General features: G+C 35.1%; 1 protein-coding gene across 15 annotated transcripts in view; it reads left to right on the plus strand.

Annotated features, from left to right (window-relative positions):
- POT1 (protection of telomeres 1) overlaps window positions 1-19,692 on the plus strand; it is an 86,579-nt gene that overhangs the window by 40,300 nt on the left and 26,587 nt on the right. For 14 of the 15 annotated variants that reach the window (XM_074870108.1, XM_074870107.1, XM_074870117.1 and 11 more), the window contains 2 exons: window positions 8,795-9,085; window positions 13,370-13,525. In XM_074870108.1, the coding sequence (XP_074726209.1) occupies window positions 8,795-9,085; window positions 13,370-13,525 (447 nt within the window). Of the gene's footprint in view, window positions 1-4,589; window positions 4,691-8,794; window positions 9,086-13,369; window positions 13,526-19,692 lie in introns of those variants that run through there. The other variant, XM_074870121.1, reaches the window with a different exon arrangement.

Raw genomic sequence — 19,692 nt, forward strand, 5'->3', positions numbered from 1 at the left:
TGAATAACTTCTCTTCATAGTAACACAGGTGTTGGCAAGGTCTGATGGTTCAGAGCTAATAGAAGTTAATGGAGAGGATTCTGTTAGGATTACTGTGGGTAGAGAATAATTTTATTTGTTCAGTATTTGTTGCAGAGAATGAAAATTTTAAGTGTCTTAGAACTGAAAGACTATCCAGTTACAATTACACTTCCAATATTTCTTGAAGTGTATTTTTATGACTTATGATGATTTATCATGAGTTATAGTACTCAGTGATTTGCAGTCCTGTATTTGGGTCTTCAACCACAGTCAGAGCTCTGCAGAGATGGTGGGGGGGCGGGAATCCCACCACCCCCAATATAAAAGCTAGGCCTGTAATCTAATTGTCTAGCCTCCCTCTATCTTCATGTCAAAGAATGAGTTATCTCAAGTGGAGTTTTCTGGGAACTTTTTTTTATTGTTCACTGTGGATGCTCTTAATATCGTAGACATAATGCCTAATGTTTAAGCTGTTGAAGAGAGGGAAGATGCAACCTGATGATACTGAATAAATCCGCAGTATTTTAGCCTCACTTGACTTGGGAGTTTTGGCATGTATTCTGCCTTTCTTGTATTACTCAAACCCTGCCATGATGATAGAATTGTTAATTTCCTCATTGACTTTTCTCTAGTATTCCTTATTACCTCTGAGTGATTCACAAATAAGAATTTATTTCCTCACTCCCTGTGAAGTGAATTGGTATTTGATTTTCATTTTTAATGTTTGAGAATTAGAGAAAAGTGAAGCACATTCTTATTTAGGTGTTCATCTTGTTCAGCGTACTCTAGTTGCCTGATACAGTCCCTGTCTAGGATGTGTTTTGGTGGGTCTTCTTCCTGAATACACAGCATTATAGAGCTATGTGACTCATGTGGAACACTTGGAGAATAAAGACCAAAGGAGTGACCTCTTATTATAAACTTTACTTATGTGACTTCCCCAGCATAAAGCAATTTCTGTAGCACTTACAAAGTTTTAATTCTCTAGCTTTTTGTCATAGTGATCTTGATACTATTCTCCTTTCTTACTTTTGTGCCTTAACTTCTGTACATAGGCTCCAGTTGCTGTAACAAATGAAGTAGGAGTCTTAAAGATGATGGCTTCTTTGTTACACAGCAGTAATTCATTACCGCTGCACTTTTCTCAAATCTTGCACTGCATAAGGAAATGTCCTGTAGAAAAATAAGGTAACGGAATAAAGTATCATAATATAAATGCACCATGAGCTGAACTGTGTTTGCACAGACAACAGTAAGTCTGTCATCTACTAACTTTGGAATAGTGCTTTATAATTCTAGTGTTTAGCTTTGCAGTTAGTTGCAGCATCCTAGATCTTTAGAATAACAATGAAGAAAAACGGCAAAGAAAAAACAAATTCCTTGTATGTCATCAATTGAATGTTCATCTGGTTCAAACTCTTTAGGTTTACAATATAAACACATTGCTGCTTTGAACAAAAGTACTTTATAGCCATGATATAGGTGGTTATTCCCTCCATAGGTCAGTCAGTTGACAAATATAAGATGTATGATAGTGAGTTTCTAAGCCGTTTGCCTGTCCACAAAGCAGTGAGAATCTGAATATCAAATATTTGTGGAGCATAGCTTCATAAAAACATAAAAGGATCAATCACGCTCCCTTTTTTGTTATCGATACTAGTTCTGTCCTGTCTGTCGTCTTGTGCATCACTCTCCTTAACCTCGTAATACTTAGCATTTGTTCCACTAGGTAACCTACTCTGATCTTTAAACCAGTCTGCTATTGTTTCTAGGAGCAGTCTTCTGCACTTTGCTAGCGGTTTCCTTGTCTCTGTGTATTCCCTTCTTTAGTTTAATCCAGTTTGTCCCATGAAAGTTGATTCCTTCTCTTTCTTTCTATTTAATGCAATATGGAAGGCACAGAGAGAGACACACAGGAGAAGTATCTGCTCACTTCTTATTCCTAGGGAGCTTTGGCCATAGTTGTCAGGTTGATAAGGACGAGAGGGGAAAGTCTGGAGCTTAGATACAGCACATATTGAGAGAACATTAAAATTGGGCAGAATTTAGCTGCCAGACTCTTAGTGTTCTCTGAGTAAATGTGGTCCAAATATACAAACTTGGGCAAAGTTAGGTTTGAAACTTCTTGCTAAAAAGGATGTTGAAGAACATGTTGTCTGCAGCAACCCTGTTTTCAAATTTTTCCTCTGAAGAGTGGAAGCAATTAAAATTTTTTTAGTAAACAATTATGAGATTCTTTTTAACACAGAGAAACCAACATTTTTCTCAAATATTAGTATTGCTATTATTTTTGCCTTCCCTTCAAAAATTATGTAAGGCATGCAACTCACATTGAAGTTTTGGTGGAATTTAAATTAAAAACAAGTATTTGTCCTATAGTGATTAATGTCAGGAGATATTGGCTGTAGGCAGTGATAGAGTTTCTCCATAATTCGAAGTCTTAGAATTTTGCACGTTTTCTGAAATTTTCATCACAGTACTTTTGGTCAAGTTACCTGATCATGTCTTAAAAATGTAGGAAACGTTCAAAAATATTTTTTTTAAATTTTTTTACTTTACTGGAATTTTCTTAAATATACTGTGCCACTTTCTCTGAGGAAGATGTATCACAGAATTCTAAAGAAGTATCACAGTGCCTACTGTTTTTTTAAATTATTATCAAACCAAATTATTTCAGCTGGTTTAAGTATGTATACTTTTTGCATACAATTCTTTTTTCCATAAAATAGTTATAGTTTGTTCAGTTGAACTGGTAAATGAAGTGTACAATGTATTGTTAATTTTCTTTAATTTGTATTCCCATTGCTGAAGATGTTTCTGATAATCTTATTTTGCAGACAGCTATTCTCAGGAATAGTAGAGGATAAGCTATAATTGATGGTCCTAATATCTGTGTATATTTTTCATGTCTTCATAAAAAATCATTTTACTTCCATATGACTAGCCTTGTTAACTTCCTTTTGGAAGGTGCCTGCAGATAGTTTTTTTGCAGGTAGTTTAGTTTTTGTGTTGTTATATTTAAATATGTTTGTAAAATGATTTGAATTATGTAAGGACAGAGATTATTTACTAAGTTACTTCAGTTTGCTTCTCTATTTCACCGTTACCTCTCTGTTCGTACAGCTGGAAGTACACGTACACTAGGATTGTATTATTAAAATACAAGAAATATAATCAGCATACCATATTATCCAAACTTGTTTAGGCTGTGATTTACTCTACTTAATGTGAGAAAATATTTACAAAATATAAGGAAATATTCCAAATGCATTCAGGTGTTTTTTTGACAGGACACTTTTTTTCATATAAACAGCATCAGTGACAATCATGAAACTTTTACAAAGAAATTAATCTCTAGATCTGATATGGTGTTAAGACTCAGGTTTAGTTGTCTAGCGTATTTTGGGGCAATAAGGGATTAAATTAATAACAATTTTAACAACAGTATATTTTTTTTAGTATTGGAGTATTTGTCTGTTTGCATGTTCTGTTTTGGGATGTGTATATCATTCAAAGGCTTTATCTGCAACTTTGTTTTAGCTTGGAAGTACATCTTCAGTGTTTGTGATAGGTTTTTTTTTTTTTTTTAGCCCTCCATCCCGTCCCACCCTTGTGCACTGTATGACACTCAGAATGGAAAGCAAGCATTACCTGTTTCCAGAGTGTAGGACTGAAGTCGTTCTCATGTTGCCAAGTCTGGAGAGGGCTAGTGAGAAACATCTACAAAGGTCTTACTCTGACTTTTAGCCTGCTCTTAGCCCTGTGCAATTCCTAATAAAGCTCAAGAGTTTCAGCAGCAGTGGAACAGGGACAAATTAAGGGGATTAGTTATTGACATCCTGTAGGTGATACTGGACATACAGTGTATTGTATTCAGTGACTACAGTCTCCAAGATGGACAAATCATCATAAATCCAGGACTTTGATTTTTCTCTTAGAAGTCCATAATACAAAGGAGCAACTGCCATTTGATAGAAAGACCATTTGGGAAATAAATTGTTGAGCCATTCACACCCTAAAGGCCTTCAGGAAAATTCCTTTGGGATTTCTGACATTTTAAATAACAACATTTAGCAGGAGAAAGCAACTTTTTTTTATAACCCATCACTGCTCAAATGGCAAGCAGTACATACAGGGTGTTTCCAAGTTTTAAAAGCTCTGTGGTTCAGTTCAGAGAGCTCTGAAGCCCATGCTGTCTTGGACCAGTGGCTCTTAAACGCCATTCCGTTCTGTGTCAACTACCTGTACAGCCAAAAATAGATAAGAACAAACCCAAGGAAATAAGCTAAGTGAACTAATTGTTTGTCTTGACACAATGGAAAATCTATGGTTTATTTCTTTGTGTTTTTCCATCAAGTAGCTCCAGCTATTCTAGACCATTTTTCAAGTTAAAGGGCAGTGATCTATCTCTAAAACTTTGTGTAAGGTGGTGAGTGGATGGGAAGAATTGAAGGGCATCCCTTTGTGACTTGGAACCCCCATCCCCTAGCATAAGGTAATTTTTTTTATCCATCTTCTAGAAAGAAATCCTTTTTTATAGCCATCGTTTATAAAAACAAATTAGAAGAGTGTGTGGCACCTAGTATATTGTGTTCTTCTTTTTTGCACTGTCCCAAGTTCCAGCCTAGGTTTTTCGATGGAGGAGTTTCGCTTGAAATACAATTCGTGTGTAAGTATTTTCCCCAAATTCCCACAGATTTTTTTAAACATTCAGTACAATCAAAATATCTAGTGATCAGTGCTGGGAACCTTACGGATCTAGAGAGGGTAAGATTTAGTATGGCAAAGGGGGTGTTTCCGAGGCTGGTTGTGGACTAAGAGAATAGTGCGTTATTGAAAGGGGTTATGTGGGGAGGTTCTGGAATCTCCATGCTTGGAATTTTCAGGGCTCAACTAGCCAAAGCCTGTGACACAGTGCTGACAACAGCCATGACCTGAGAAAGAGGTGGGACTTCATGATCTCCTGAGGTCCCTGCCAACCTCAATTCCTGTGGTTCTGTGATTGGGCCATACCCTTCTAGTACTTGGACAGTGTCCCTTTTCAGTACAGCCGTTCGTAACCCTGTCTATACCTTCATAAATTTTTTTGCTCTTGAGGCTTGTGATCAGATTCTGTGTTTGAGAAGAAGGGGTTTTTTTGTGTCACTGCTTATTTCATAAGATATCTTGCTTCTCTGTCAACTGAATCCTGTTTGTGTCACACAGTGGCATGTGTTTATATACATGTGTTTAATTGAGGGGAATACATTGCTCCCCACAGTAACTATAAGTCTTGCAGATACATTGCCTGTAGACAATTTTGCACTCTCCTTTTCACTAGCATCTTACATATACTACATTTCTCCAGTTAAGGGCAGACTTGGTAGCATCACGTGAACATTGATCTTCTGTTATTTTGTTGTCAACCATGAATCGCAGGGATTTTTTTTGACTTCTGCTTAGGTAAAAGGTACCTTACAATAAGGTCCTTAGCTGAATGTGTACTCAAATTGGAATAGAAGTTTGAACAGTGCATTTCAGATGATGCAATAATTCTAAGTAAATAAAAAACAAAGCCCACAATGTTTTGAAATAATTTTATATATGAAAATAATAATGAAGTTTTAATGTACTCATGTTTCAATATATTATCTTGAATTCTTGATCCTTCCAAATCAAATGTTAAATCTGTTTTAGGAAATCTTCCTTCTTAGTATAAGAACATCTACATTAGCTTTGTATATGTTGTTCTACAAGGCATTTTTTTAATATTCTGAGGTGATCTGTAACTGCATTGGTTTCATATTAGTCCTTTACTTCTGCAATTTAACCATCAGTTTTGAAGGAAAACTGCTGTGGAGATGCTGTTATTCCAGCTTTATACACTGCTTACTATCACACTTTTCTCTCCCATTGAGTGAGGTGAATAACACCAACTTTAAACAAAAAATAAACTCAGGTGGTTGACGTTGCTGCAAATCTACTTATAAATATTTCAAGATTAGCTTCTTTTCAGTGAGCATATTCAGGATAGAGTTGTACCCCATAGAAATCACTAGTTTATTTTCCGTGCAGTTTGTTGAGGTGACATTTCACCTTTTGTTCTTTAGTTTATAAAAACTATGCTAAAGACTCCTGCAATATGTGTTGGAATTTACTTGGCAGCTTAGAACAAGCCAAATACAATATATCTGCTCCCTTTTTGTCCCAGAAGATATTTTTGTTTAGCAACCATTATTTGCTGAATTTATTTTAAGTTCTCAGGGAATTTTTAAAGTGATAGCCATCTGCCCTCCTTCCCTGTTCTCCTCAAACCTATTTTTTAAAAAATACCCAAGGCCTCTGGAAATGACACAAAATTTACTAAAGAGGAATTGTTATTATATACAGAAATCTCAGATTAGCTCTTTTCCCTAAGTTTAATTGAATTTCAAGATCATTTGTGTGTGGAAAATATAACTAGTTTACAGTATCACTGCTTAACTTGATCTGAGATCTACTTACAGTGCCATAATGAAACAACATTTGCCCATGGATTTTGGTCATTTTATACTCCAGTGATTCCTCATCACTTTAGCAATGATTTGTTTTCAAAGGACAATCCCAAAGAATTTCTGTTAGCTGTCATCTGTTCTGTGGGTCTGACATAAGTAATGTTCCAGCTATGACACATTTTGTTCTGTGACCCTTTCTATGTTTACTTTTCCTGTTTGTTCACTAAATAACATTTAATGCTGTTTACCTTTGAGACCACTCAGTGGCTTCTCCACATACCTATGCCTAAGGACATTGGTTTTGCTTCAAGATCGTTGGCAATTTTCTCATCATGACACTTCAGGTTTACCTTCTTATATATTTTATTTCTTTTGTTATAACTGCCTTTCCCTACATTAAGGCTGATTTCAAATCCACTAAATTAGGGTATTAGGAGATGTCAGAAGTACAGTATGTTCAAGCACAGATGTGTGAATGCTCAAAACATACCACAAAGGATTTGGGAAATGGGGAAAATAGTCTATGATGAAATATTAATTGAAGCCGAGGGAGACAATGTAGTTTTTTGAACTGGTTTCCTGAAAGGTTTAGAGCCCTCATAAGTAGGCTAGAGGTTTAGGACTTCTAGTAAGAAAGAAGTCAAGACATTTTGATGATGATTTAAAAGAATTAGTGAAGAAATAAGTAGGTAAACTGGAAATTAAAACACTTTGAGAAACATTAGACATGTCATACAAAATACTTAAAAATATGCTTGAAGTATCTTTTGATAGCGGATGAATGAGTAAGAGTGATGAAAGAGCTTTCCTCCCCTCTGGATGTTACCTATTTTGAGAAGCTGTGGAATATAATGCCAGTGGCACTAACTAAATTAAATTGTATATTTATATTGGATATCATCTTAGTGTTATAGTGGAACATTTTTTTCCAGATCATGGGTAATGGGCATGAACTGATTATGAAACTGTATGTTGTCCTGATTTGTCCATTGGCTTTTCTTGTATTTTCAATATTTAAACCTGAAGATTAAACGATTAAAGCTTTTCAGTGTTACAAATGAAGAAAAACTACACCATGAATTGATGTGCTCCGTTGGTCAGGTCTGGAGAACGCTTAAGTAAATGAAAGTTTATCCTGGAGATGATCCGTAATGCATTTATGCATTATGTCAAAGAAGCAGGGATTATAGGAGTTCCTGTCACCAAGATTGAGCAGTTTTGCATATGGATTTCCAAGGAATAGTTGATTTGTGTGCTTTTTAGATTTCAGTGTGTTTATAAAATATAGGCCTAAATGGTTGGTACTGTTTTGGTAAAAAATGTTGCTGTTTAGAACTTCTGTCCCATCTTTCAGATTCTGCACTTTTAAATCAGTAGGTTTTTCAACCATTTGAAAATTAAGCACTGGGAATCCTAAACTGGATTGTCTCACAAATGCTATATTCAGAAGTCTTGTTGCTTTTTTGGTAAGCAAATTTTAATTAAACAGGGATGAATCAAAACAGCCAGGTTGAGATTTCTGGATACCGAGTCATGCAGTGCATTGGTGTGTGTATATGTGTATATGTGTGTGTGTATATATATATATATATGAAGTGCAGGGAACAGTAAGACTAGACTAGATCTTTGCAGGAGTGCTTCAGACTTTGAACAGTTTTTTTTATACGGTAGCAGATACACAGCTAAATCAGCAGGATACAGGGGACCTGCCATGTGCAGGGCAGTAGACATAAGAGTAATTGTGAAAGCCGTATTCATAATTCAAGGGATGAAAGCTGGTCACTGTTTGCTTTATAGAAAAAAAAAAAAAATAGCTCCTAGAGCTGGTATTTTCTTTTTCAGTTCCATAATATCAGGAAATGGGGCTATTGTGAGAGGCAGAAAACAGGAATCCATAATAACTTTGCTCTGCCATCACTCTACTGTGTGACCCCTAAAAACTAATTTCTCTAGTGCCTCAGTTTCCCCATCTGTAAAAGCAATCCTCATGTGTTCCCCACACTAACATTTTGAGATCTGTGAATAAAATACTCTGCACTGATGTTGTGTGTTTACAGGTAGGTATTAGTCTGCCTCTTTAAAAAGATTTTTGTGTTAGATTATATTTTCTGCTTATTCACTTTGTTTTCGTGTTAATGTTTTAATTTCCTTTTTTTGTTTGGTCTTATTTTGACTCCATTCTCCTAGTAGAACCAGGACCAGAAATGATCAATGGTCCATTCTTTATGCACGTGATAAAACAGAAACATATATATATTTTGATCCAGTGCAACCTTTTTTTTCTTCATATTTTGTTACAGATCAGGGAATACAATGGACAGATGCAGGGAATTACTAGTGTGGGATTTGCATCCCTGACATTTGATGGAACTGTAGGAGCGCCAGTAGTTCCTCGAACCTCTAGCAAAGTGTACACTTTCATGGATGAAGAACAGAAAACAGTAGAAGAATTACGTGTTTGGGCAGCCAGTAATCTTTCCATCTCTGGACCAGCAGCAAAATTATCTGGTGTTCAGCCAATGCTGTTCTTTGATCTCACTTGCCAGCTGGTAGGAAAAGCAAAAGTGGATGGATCTTCTTTTCTTCTAAAGGTAGATTTATTTTTTTAAAATAGTTAGTTAGATTCATTTATTAAGACATTGTCATTCAGTTTTTGATAAAATAGGAATATTCATCTATTTAAATAATGTTATGTAGATAAATATTTCAAGGTTAAGTGAATTTATCATCCTTGACCTTTTTATGGAAGTAAATGACCATTTTATATGGAAATAAAACAGAAATCCCACTTCTCTTAAAAGTTGTTAATCTGATTTATTTCTTTAGAGAGGTTTTGTAAGATGACATTGGTATGGATCATTGTTTCACAAACATTTGTAAATAACTATCGCAAGATTTCTTAAAGTTCAAAAATACTGTTAGTTTTAAATTTTAACCTTGTTTTTTAGTTAACAGCAATTGCTCATTTGTCTAGATTGCTGGATATAATTAATGCAGTAAGTAGCACTATCTAGAAGATTAATGAATGGATTATGTTATTTAGCTTGATGGATTTTAGGTAGCTTCTTTTAGTTGTATATAAGTGCTTTGTGGATCAGTGCTCACTGAAAGTACAAAATGCTAAGTGCCACACAACGGGAGAGTACTTTCCAAGGGTGATCCTTAATATCAGCTAAATGAAAAGAAAGTCTGCATAATTTTCCTGGGTTTAGCTTCAGATGTATCAGTCTGGTGTTATTCTGAAATTCCTCTGTAGTTCTTTTTCTTTCTTTTATAAGTTGATTGTTAAAATGTGAGTGATGAACAGTCTGTTATTTTCCATTTTATGACTTCATAACATTATTGGTTCTACTGTATTAAGCTGTATTGTTACATTTTTAGAAACGTCACACTACCTTATTCCTTCATTAAAGCAGCAAAGATTTTTCTCGTGCAGAACAATGCATGCATTACACAGAAACAAACCTTCTTAAGTGTCATCCTATAATATGTTTTGCAACTGTTACAAATATTTCCATTTAATTATCCCTTGTGAAATAGATGTCAAATGAGACCCAGTAAAATTTCAGAACTTTGTGAACTCTAAGTTGTTCATTAATAAGTATATGTTCAGTATTGAAGGACCCTTTGCAAGGACAGAGAAAGGTATTATCTTAAATTATTAATATTTCTCTACAGTCTTCTGTGTTGTAAGATCTGAAGTTGATTCTGTCAGTTTTGTATAGCAAAGATAATTTCTTGGGGGCGAAACTTAGGATAGACTTAGGGAGGTAAAAGTTTGAAATCAAACAACACTACATCAGTTTTTCTGATATGCAATTCCTTTGACAGTATATTTTTTTTTTAGTAGTATAAAACGTTAAATACTTAAATCCATATTAAAATACATCAGACAATCTTAAAAATGGTAGATTAGCGTTGGTATGCTGTTACTAATTTCCTCCATTTTTCAAGCATGGCAAAATCCCTTTTGCATATCAAATGGTGGTCATGATAGAAGAGAAGCCTTTTTAAAAACTTTTAGACAGATCTCCGATTATTTTGTTGATTCACTAAACAGCAAAGAAAACCCAGCAAATTCAATACCAGCTCAAATAGAGTGATCACTAAATATTATATTATTTTGGTTATACATTTTATAATACTGATTTAAATTTATCATGTCGTTCCAAGTATATCAGTTACATTAATGGTTGATTATACTGTAAAATGTAATGATTATTTTAAGTGTTAAGCTCACGTAACTAGTGGGGACTGCTTCAAAGACAACTAAAATTACTTTCAGTGATTTTTTGCATCACCCATAACATAACTTTTAATATTACACTTGATCACTTGATAAATTAATTGGGATATGCACAGCACCTGAGACTGAAATGGTATAGAGATGGTGGAGAAAACTGATGGAGACTGAAAAGCTCACATTAGAAATTATTCTGCATTTATGATCTTTATAAGAGTTTTACTATTACTCTTTTCTTTCCTTCTGTCAGTTAAATTGTCCACGGTAACCTCTGTCATACAATTAGCATACTCTGCTGAAGAGAGAAACAGATTTCATTGCGTCTCTCCCATTTTCAGTGTTTTGCCAACTCTGGTGATCAAAGGTTGTCACTAACTATTCCTTAGTCTGTTCATGACTAGTAATGGAACCATTTGCTGTTTCTTATCCAGAATTAATTTAATTAGTGTTGGTTTTTAGATGAGTGTTGGTTTTTGAAACCAGGGCTTCTGTGTTTTCATCCATAATTTGAGTAAAGTGAAGCAGGCAAGCTCCTGAGGTAGAGAGCTCGATATCTTTTCTTATCTGTGAAAGTAAAAACCAAAACCAACTACTTTACAAGAAAAAAAAAAAAATCCTTAGAAAAGAAAGCTTACTGGCTTACAAATTCCTCCAAAAGGTCCCCTGATGCTAGCCCCTTTAGTTCCTCTAGTGAAGGACATTTTAAAGCCAAGTAGTCATCTGTGTATCTGACAGGGAGCATTCGGGTTATTTCAATCCATTTGTCAGATCCATCTCTTGAGTGTAGAACTACCAAAGTGCCCCAAGTAAAGCCAGTTAAAAAATAATAGGAAACTTGACAAATTTAAGGTTCTTTGTCAAAGTGAGTAAATTGATAATATATATGCACTAAATCTATGTTTTTCAAGCTCAGTTCTGGAAAAGGTTTCATAATTCAAGCAATGGGCAACCTCTCTTTCAAAGGTAGTTTTAAGTATTTCATGGTACAGGCTTTTTTTAAATCTGTGGCAACAGGTACCACCTCATTATCTGGGTCCTTCAGAATACACTCTTCGGAAACATTAATTTGATGTTATGGGTTATTTTCACTGTGAACATTTTTTTCTTTTATCTCTTGATTTGGGATGACTATTTCAACCATGAGTTATTCTCAGTGTATTTACAGATGGCTTTGCTAATTCTTAGATCTTTTCCTGGGGGTCCTTTGATCCACAGCAGTTAAGCATAAGAGGTAGAAACCCTTCAAAAATTAAGCTTTGTTGTCTTTTTTTGAACCCCTCTGCAGTGCTTAACTCATGGGACAAAATGTCTTGGTATCACAAATTGAAAATTAGCTTCTGTTGAACCTATATGCATGAAATCCTATGAAATGCAGAATTTCAGTCTTACAGTCCAAATGCCTCTAGATTTTTTTTCTTTCTCTATGCCAGTATTTCAGACCATTATTTCTGTTGTCTTTGAGAAGAGTTTATCTTCAGGAACTCAGGAAACCATAGTTTACAGAATATATCATAAGCAGCTATCACTGAAATTTTAATGTTTAAGTAGTAAGATTTTGGTTCCAAAGTGCTATGTCTTCTGGTAATCTTAGTTTTTCACAATAACTTTGATAGCTCAAAAATAACTCTGTTGATATTTCAATACTTAAGTGTTTCAAGAACTTAGCTTCAGGCAAACAATTTTTAGAATCCTCATTATTAAGTATATGTTAAATACTGATGTTTTTCTAATATGTTCTGGGTAACTAGCAGTGTACGCTTACATAGGAGATCATCAGTGTCGTGGTTTGAACTCAGCCAGTAGCCAATCACCACGTGGCCAGTCGTTTACTCCCCCCCCAGTGAAATAGGGGAGGGACATAAAAGAGAAAATTTGTAGGTTGAATAAAAAAAAATTTAGTAACAAAACAACAGTAACAATAGTAAGTCCAAACGGGTAATATACGATGCAGTTGCTCACCAACTGGTGACCGGTACACAGCCCGCCCCCAGCAGCGATCCTGACCGCATCAAAAATCCCACCGTGCCAACCAGAAAACAGAAATGAGAGAGCACGTGTCCCCTTATATACTGAGCATGACATCCCATGATATGGAATAATCCAATGACCGATTCAGGCCCGGCTCTCTAGCTGTGCTCCCTTCTCAGCCCAAGGAAAGTTAACTCTATCCTGGCCAAAACCAGAACAATCAGTAATTAAGGGAGTATATGCTGTGTAGTCAGTCTCCACATATTGTAGCTGGAATAGTTAAAAAACTATAGTGGGATTAAAATATTAAGTATAGACAGTTCTGCATATGGTGAATTCTAGTGGTTGTAAGTGGTGGATAAACAGTTGAGGTTTTTTCTAGTGCTTTTTTTTTTGCTTTTTTTTAAATATTAACAAATCCCAGTTCTTAACACTTGATCGTATTCTCCATAGAGGTTATTTTATAATCTGTTAAGGAATAATAACTTTTTTTTAAAATCCCATGAAACCTAATTCAAGTAATTTAAGGACTTTAAGACTGAGACTCCAACTAAGATTTCTTATTGTTATCAAATTTTAATCAAATTTCTTTAAAAATAAAAATTATTTAAAATATCAATCTAAAGTATTCTGAGCATATTGAAATAGTTCATTTGCATTGCAGGTATGGGATGGCACAAAATGTCCCTACCCAACATGGAAAGTGCCTGTGGAAGCAAGAGACCTAGAAGGAGAAAAAATTCTTCTTCATCAGCTTCGAAATCTAACGGTGGACGTTCTAGTCTATGATAACCATGTACAACTGGCAAAATCACTTAAGGTAATATACAATTTGGTATTTCTGACTCTCATTTTGTGGCCTATTTCCTGCTTAGAACTCACTTCAGAGAATGTATCAATTCAGTTCTTCTGTTAATTAGTTTCAAATGTTTCTCTTTGTCTTTCACTGTATTTCCCATACCTTTTATTTGAATGCAAAACTCCTTCAACTTGTAAAACAGCCACATTACCCTAAAATTGCCATGAAAAGATTTCTTCCAATTAAGCAGTTCTTTCCAGACTCTGTAGTATCATATATAATCCTGTGAAAATAATGCACTCAGAAAATGTATTCTGTGCTTTAGAATTGTTTTTTAAATGATATAAAGTGGGGTTAAACTTTTAGTCCTATTAAAGGACCGTGATTCTACAGTCAATAAAAGATTTTCTGTTCTATAAACTTCTGCAATTTGCAGTACAATCTTCATTTAGTGGGTCAGTAATGTTGATTATGCTTAGATAGAAAAAACAACAACGTAATTAAACATCTGATCTTCAGCAATACTGCCATCTTGCTTCTGAATACAGTAAATTAACAAAGAATACAATCTTTCATTTTATGCCTTGCCCTCTATACCCAGCCATCGTTTTTAAGAAAGTGTTTGCCAGAAAATAGAGATAAGTCATAGCCATTTGTTAGGCTGGGACTATGAGCAGACATGAAATCAATTTGATATGTTGATGCCTGTTCTTAAGCAAATGACAGATAGCAAAGTAACTTACCTTTGTGTAAGAATTAATAATAAAACTTATTCACAGAAGTATTTCATTACTTAAAGGTTCTCTTCCAGAATTTTTCTCTTGCTAACTGGTGTAATATATTGATATAAATAACTTCACTGTTCCAGTGAAGCAATATGTTCTGAAACTTAAGGGAAAAAATATTTCAGTGTTAATAAAACATATTTTCTTGAGTAGCTGGTGATATTCCCTTTATTACACTCTCCCATTTATATTCAGGAATTCCTACTGAATAAGTGGTATGTTGGATGTCTTAATCAGCTCTCTCAGTATCTTTCCTTCCTGTAAGCCCTTTCTTTCTTATCTCTAAAGTATCTGTGCCTTTGCTGGATACTGCACTGTGTAGCAGAAGCTCTAACGTCAAAGGAAACTGTTAAGAAACCTGGTTTGACCTACTGAGCAACATGGGCTGGTTTTCTCCTTTTGTCTGTGTCCAAAGTTGCAGTAGTTTCACTCGTGAAAGCTGTAGAAATTAGGTAATTTTTGAACACCACTTTTTAGTGGGTTGTCTTAGTGGAGTTGTTGAAGAAAAAGTGCTGATACCCTAACAATTAAGCTTCAGGAAGATTTATTAAATTCAGGTTGCAATATGTGCAATTAATCTTATTTCACAGAATAATCTAAAGGTAATAAAATTTTGGGAGACTCTTCCTAAACTGGAAGATGTAATAAAAGGTTTTTAAATACTAGTGAATTATGTCATATTGTGAGAAAGTTGAATTGAAATACTCTATATTAATCTGTATAATAATTTATTTCTTTCAGGGTCTTGTTAGTAATTTTCTTTTTAATAATAATTTGTGTAGAAGTATAAAACTGGAGAGCCTTTAGTGTATGCATGTACACCCTCCCAAGTGTGAGCACGAGAACAGTGTGGACAGAAACTGTAGTAGCTGTTTTGCCAGTTTATGATTTCAGAAACTATTCAGAAATAAAAGTGCACTATTTTTCAGCCATCTCTTCTGCATTTGACAGTAGCTTAGAAATGCCTTTTTTAATGTATATTGTTTTGGAATTGTTAGGTTACACTCCCATGTTGTCATGTACCATTTGTAATGACAGTTGCAGCTCTAAAATGAGATTTTATGTAGGAACAATCTGTTTTACACAGCCTTGATACCAAGAAGGGCAGATTGGAAAAAAGAAAAACCACACCAAACAAAAAAACCCAAACAAAAACAAACAAAAAGTCCCCAACCAAACAAAAAAAAACCCAACCCAAACCTGAAATATTCTTATTTTAAAATTGTATCTGTAGGCCCATGTTCAGACAAGGAAGCTCTGAGTAAGCACTACAGTCTAAAGAAAGTGGGTGATGTATTACAATGAATTTTTAGCAAATCATGGAGCACAGTGTCGGGAATATATTCCTGCAAGAGTTTGTTAAAAGCTCCTGATTTGGATTGTCTGTCCAGAGAACACTGAAGATACAAACATTTTATCCCATTTTCCAAGACTGTCAAATAATATTTACAATTTTCAGTGGAGAGAACTTGAGTAATATTGAAGGTACACTTCAATCAACTTAGTTGATACCCTAAGTAGACATTTTGTCCCCTATATTTACTGGCCTCCCTTTCCTGCTTGGTAAGATTGTGGCTTTTCAGCATTTGCTTCCTTAGCAGAACTAATACAGAATTTTCAGAAATCTCACTGTTTTCTTCCTTAGCAGGACAAATACAGAATTTTCAGATATCTCATCTCTGAAGTAGATTATTTCCTGGAGCACAAAGACGCAAGCAAGAGCTACACCTAAGCAAAGACAACGGTGTTCAGTGCTTTTTCCTGAATTTCCCTCATCCTCTGGCTACCTGGGGTGCATGAGGCTTTCTTGTTACTCTAGCAACCCCAGCCTGCAACTAACTCTCCAGAGTACAGTTGCAACCCACAGGTTGTAGTTCATTATTCAGCGTTTCCTATTGCAGTTTTTCCAGAGGTTCTCAGGATTCACTCAGACCTTGCCATACAACTCGGAAATAGATCTGTGACGTGGGTTTCTCCATCTGGGGCATTCTGCTAGATGGTGAGCATTAAGTTGAGCAAGCATCAGTGGTCAGTCAGTGCACAGTAGGGGTCCAGCTGTCCGCAGCTGGTTGGAGGTTTCCTTATGTATTGTCATTCAGTGAGTATGTGATACTTTCTCTTATGGCTTCATACCATCAATTTTGTGTTGCTATGCGTTTTCTGGATAGTACAATTAAAACAATTAACCTTGAGCGAGCATATATGTCCTAGACCATAGTTTCACAGTATTTGCTTCATGTTATGTATCTTCAGATGCAGAATTTGGATATTTTCAGCTGTTCCTACAGCTGTATACAGTGTCATATCTTTTTTGATAGTTGTTTGGACTAAGAAGTGTTCCTTGCTGTTCTGGTCTCTTGAGTTACATTTCCAACCTGCAACTTAAATGAGTTACATGGCTTTAATATCTAGCTCCATATCTTTCAGGCCTGGGTAGCATTCCTTTGACCTGTCAGTGGTATTTGCCCCACTTCTGTAGTCATTAAAAGGGAAAAAAAAAAAAACCACAACATCCCCCATCGCATCCCCAAGTCCTCCAAACCCTTTAATGGATTTAAATTGGTGGTTTTTATTGCAAAGGACCACAACCCGATGCTGTGCATATGCTTCCTCTCATTTGTAAAAAGTTGTGCATAATGTACTCAGTAAAAGTAGACTGTTGATATGATGAAATAATGACAAAGAAATCTCATCGAAGCCATAAAATAGGCATAAAAATTAGTACAAATGGTTTTAAGTGATTCCTGTAGATAGGCTCTTGTCATGAGTGTCTTTCTGGCCAAATGTGAACGTTTAACTGCCAAAATAAATGATCGTTCTGAGTTTGTCAGTGTCTTAAATGTGAACACAACCCTATGTGTTTTTAAATAATCATGAGAATTTGCTACGCTGAAAAGTTTAGTTGTCTAGTTATAGGAAACTGCATGTGTGACTTCTTCATTTTAATTCTTTTTAGCCTTAATTTGTATTTTTAAAACAGTGATATTTGAATTAGACTGCAAATAGGGTATTAGTATATTTTATATTACTGCAAGAAATGTGTTCTTATTGCTTTAATTTCATTTTATATTAACTTACTCTAAATGAGGTAGGTAGTTCATAAACAGAACTGCTGTAAAGTCAAGGAGTTGGTTTTGTACTAGATTTTCGTCATGGCTCTGTAAATCACGCTGTTTACTTTAATGGAGATTATAATTTCTTCTCAGTCAAGTATTTAAAGTGTGCTCGGTCTGCAGGCATTCTGTAAACAACAGAAATACAGTAACGTTTTTAGCCGTAACACCCACACTTGCCGCTGTTAACAGTAAGCAATGCTGCCTCCCAAAGGAATTCACGGAAATGGCACACAGTCTCGCATGGTCAGATCTGGTGGTCTGTGGTGACATGCATAACCTTCCGGACTTTTTCAGTATTAGGCAATGCTGATTATAATTCATCTCTTTCGTACAGTTATAAGTGAAATTATGTAAAACAATAACATTTTCAGAAAAGTGATCTAATAAAATGCATATATAGGAAGCTATATTTTTATAGTGATCATAAATCTTGGAAAGTTGAGTGTTGCACTAAAACATGTAATTTGGTTGACTTTCGCATGAATTTCAGCACACAAGTTTAGAACGCAAAACCAGCATTTTGTATTCTTGACTTCTGGACTCTTATCTCCTGTGTTTAATGGTTTATGTTTGTACATCTATGAAAAACTTAAGTATTTACTATATTGTTTTTGAAAGACATTCTTCAATTATAATCAACTTTTTCCTGCTTCTATACAAATTAATCTTAAAAATAAAAAACAACCTAGTTTGGCACTGTTATTTTGACATAAGGTTTTTTGATAAGCAGAACTTAGCTAAACGTTTTTAAAAAAAACTTTTTCCAAAAACATTTGTCATAGTCATTAGATTAGTTTTATAATATGACTGTCCCTTGCATTTTTGGATATTCAAAATAATTAAGTGAAATTTAGCATCCGGAAAGGAAAAAAAAAAGCCTCCAGATAAGCCTCTTAACTGCCATCTAAATAAATGCACAAGCTTTCCTGTTGATGTGCTTTGAATGAACAAAATGAGCAGCACCCTAATGGTGCGGATCAGTGAAAACTCTGGTAAGAGCTCCATGCCAGAAGCAAAACAGGTGCAGACTGAAATGCACTTTTTATGTCCTTGGTGCCTGAATTTGAAAATATGCTACCTTTGTGTGTGATTATTGTTTAAAAGAGCAGTTTATACTAGCATTACATAGTCATAGTCCGTTCCTTGATACAGAGGAGGATTCTATAATCAGGATGCTACTCTATCTGATTTTGTGCATATATAGGTACATACTAAGACCTTGACAATCCAGTCTAACAGGAATACTTTTTAGGTTTCTACTGGTTAAAGCAGGAGCTGAAGCAGAAATAAGACTCAACAGACTGGCTGCTGTAATATTAATGTTAATTGAAGTCAATTTAAAATAATTTATCATTTATATAGGACTATTTAAAAGAGACTTAGAGTGAACATAAATCCAGCTTATTGAATGTGTGTAGCTTGCTGGCTATCAGATCTTAGGTTATACTTTAAAAAAAAACATTTGAGTGCAAGTTAATTTGATTCAAAGGCCTTTAAAACACATCAAAGGGAAATTAACTATATAATTAAGTCTCCAGATTATCTACCTCTAGAACCTTGGTTTTGATTTGCAGGCTTTTTTTTGGGGGGGGGGGGGAGGATAATGGGAGTGGCATTTTGAAATAAAAGCAAAGTTATAAAGATGTCCTTGATGTTCAGCACTCCATAACTTCTTTCTTAATAGGTACTTGTATAAGTTAGCCTAAGTCCATTTGTGTAACTTGATGAAAATGCTTCAGAGAACACAAAGTAATTCTAAGCAAAGCAAGTAGCATATTCTTCATGTACCTGAGGAGAAAATCTAACAGAGTTAGGAAGAGTGTCAAAATCTCTGAATTTCTAACACATGTTGCCTTTCGTCCTGGTGCTGAAAAAATGTTACCTGTAATGTAAGAGTAGGGTATGATAAAGAAATCTGGGTAAGCAGATGTGATTGCATGTATAGATGAACAGATAATATGCCATGCATGATAATGGACATGAGGTCAATTGCTGAGTGTGATCATACATGGAAAAATTACAGCACATCAGTCTCTGGAGGGCTTTATTGTGAATATAGAAGACAAATTGTGCCCTCAGGAAAGGAATATATTGGCTCGTTTGATCTGTCTTCTGAAGTCTACTTGAGAATCAGACTTAATAAGAAGGCTTATGCTGGTTCTGAATCAGCCTGTGATGCCAGTAATGTTGTCTAATAAAGCAAAACAAACAGGTAACCCAGAGAGGTTTTAGAGTCTCCATCTTTGAAAATATGCAGAACTCAGCTGGAGACAGCCCTAAGAAACCT

The sequence above is a fragment of the Strix uralensis genome, chromosome 5 (assembly GCF_047716275.1).
Source record: "Strix uralensis isolate ZFMK-TIS-50842 chromosome 5, bStrUra1, whole genome shotgun sequence".
NCBI lineage: Eukaryota > Metazoa > Chordata > Aves > Strigiformes > Strigidae > Strix > Strix uralensis.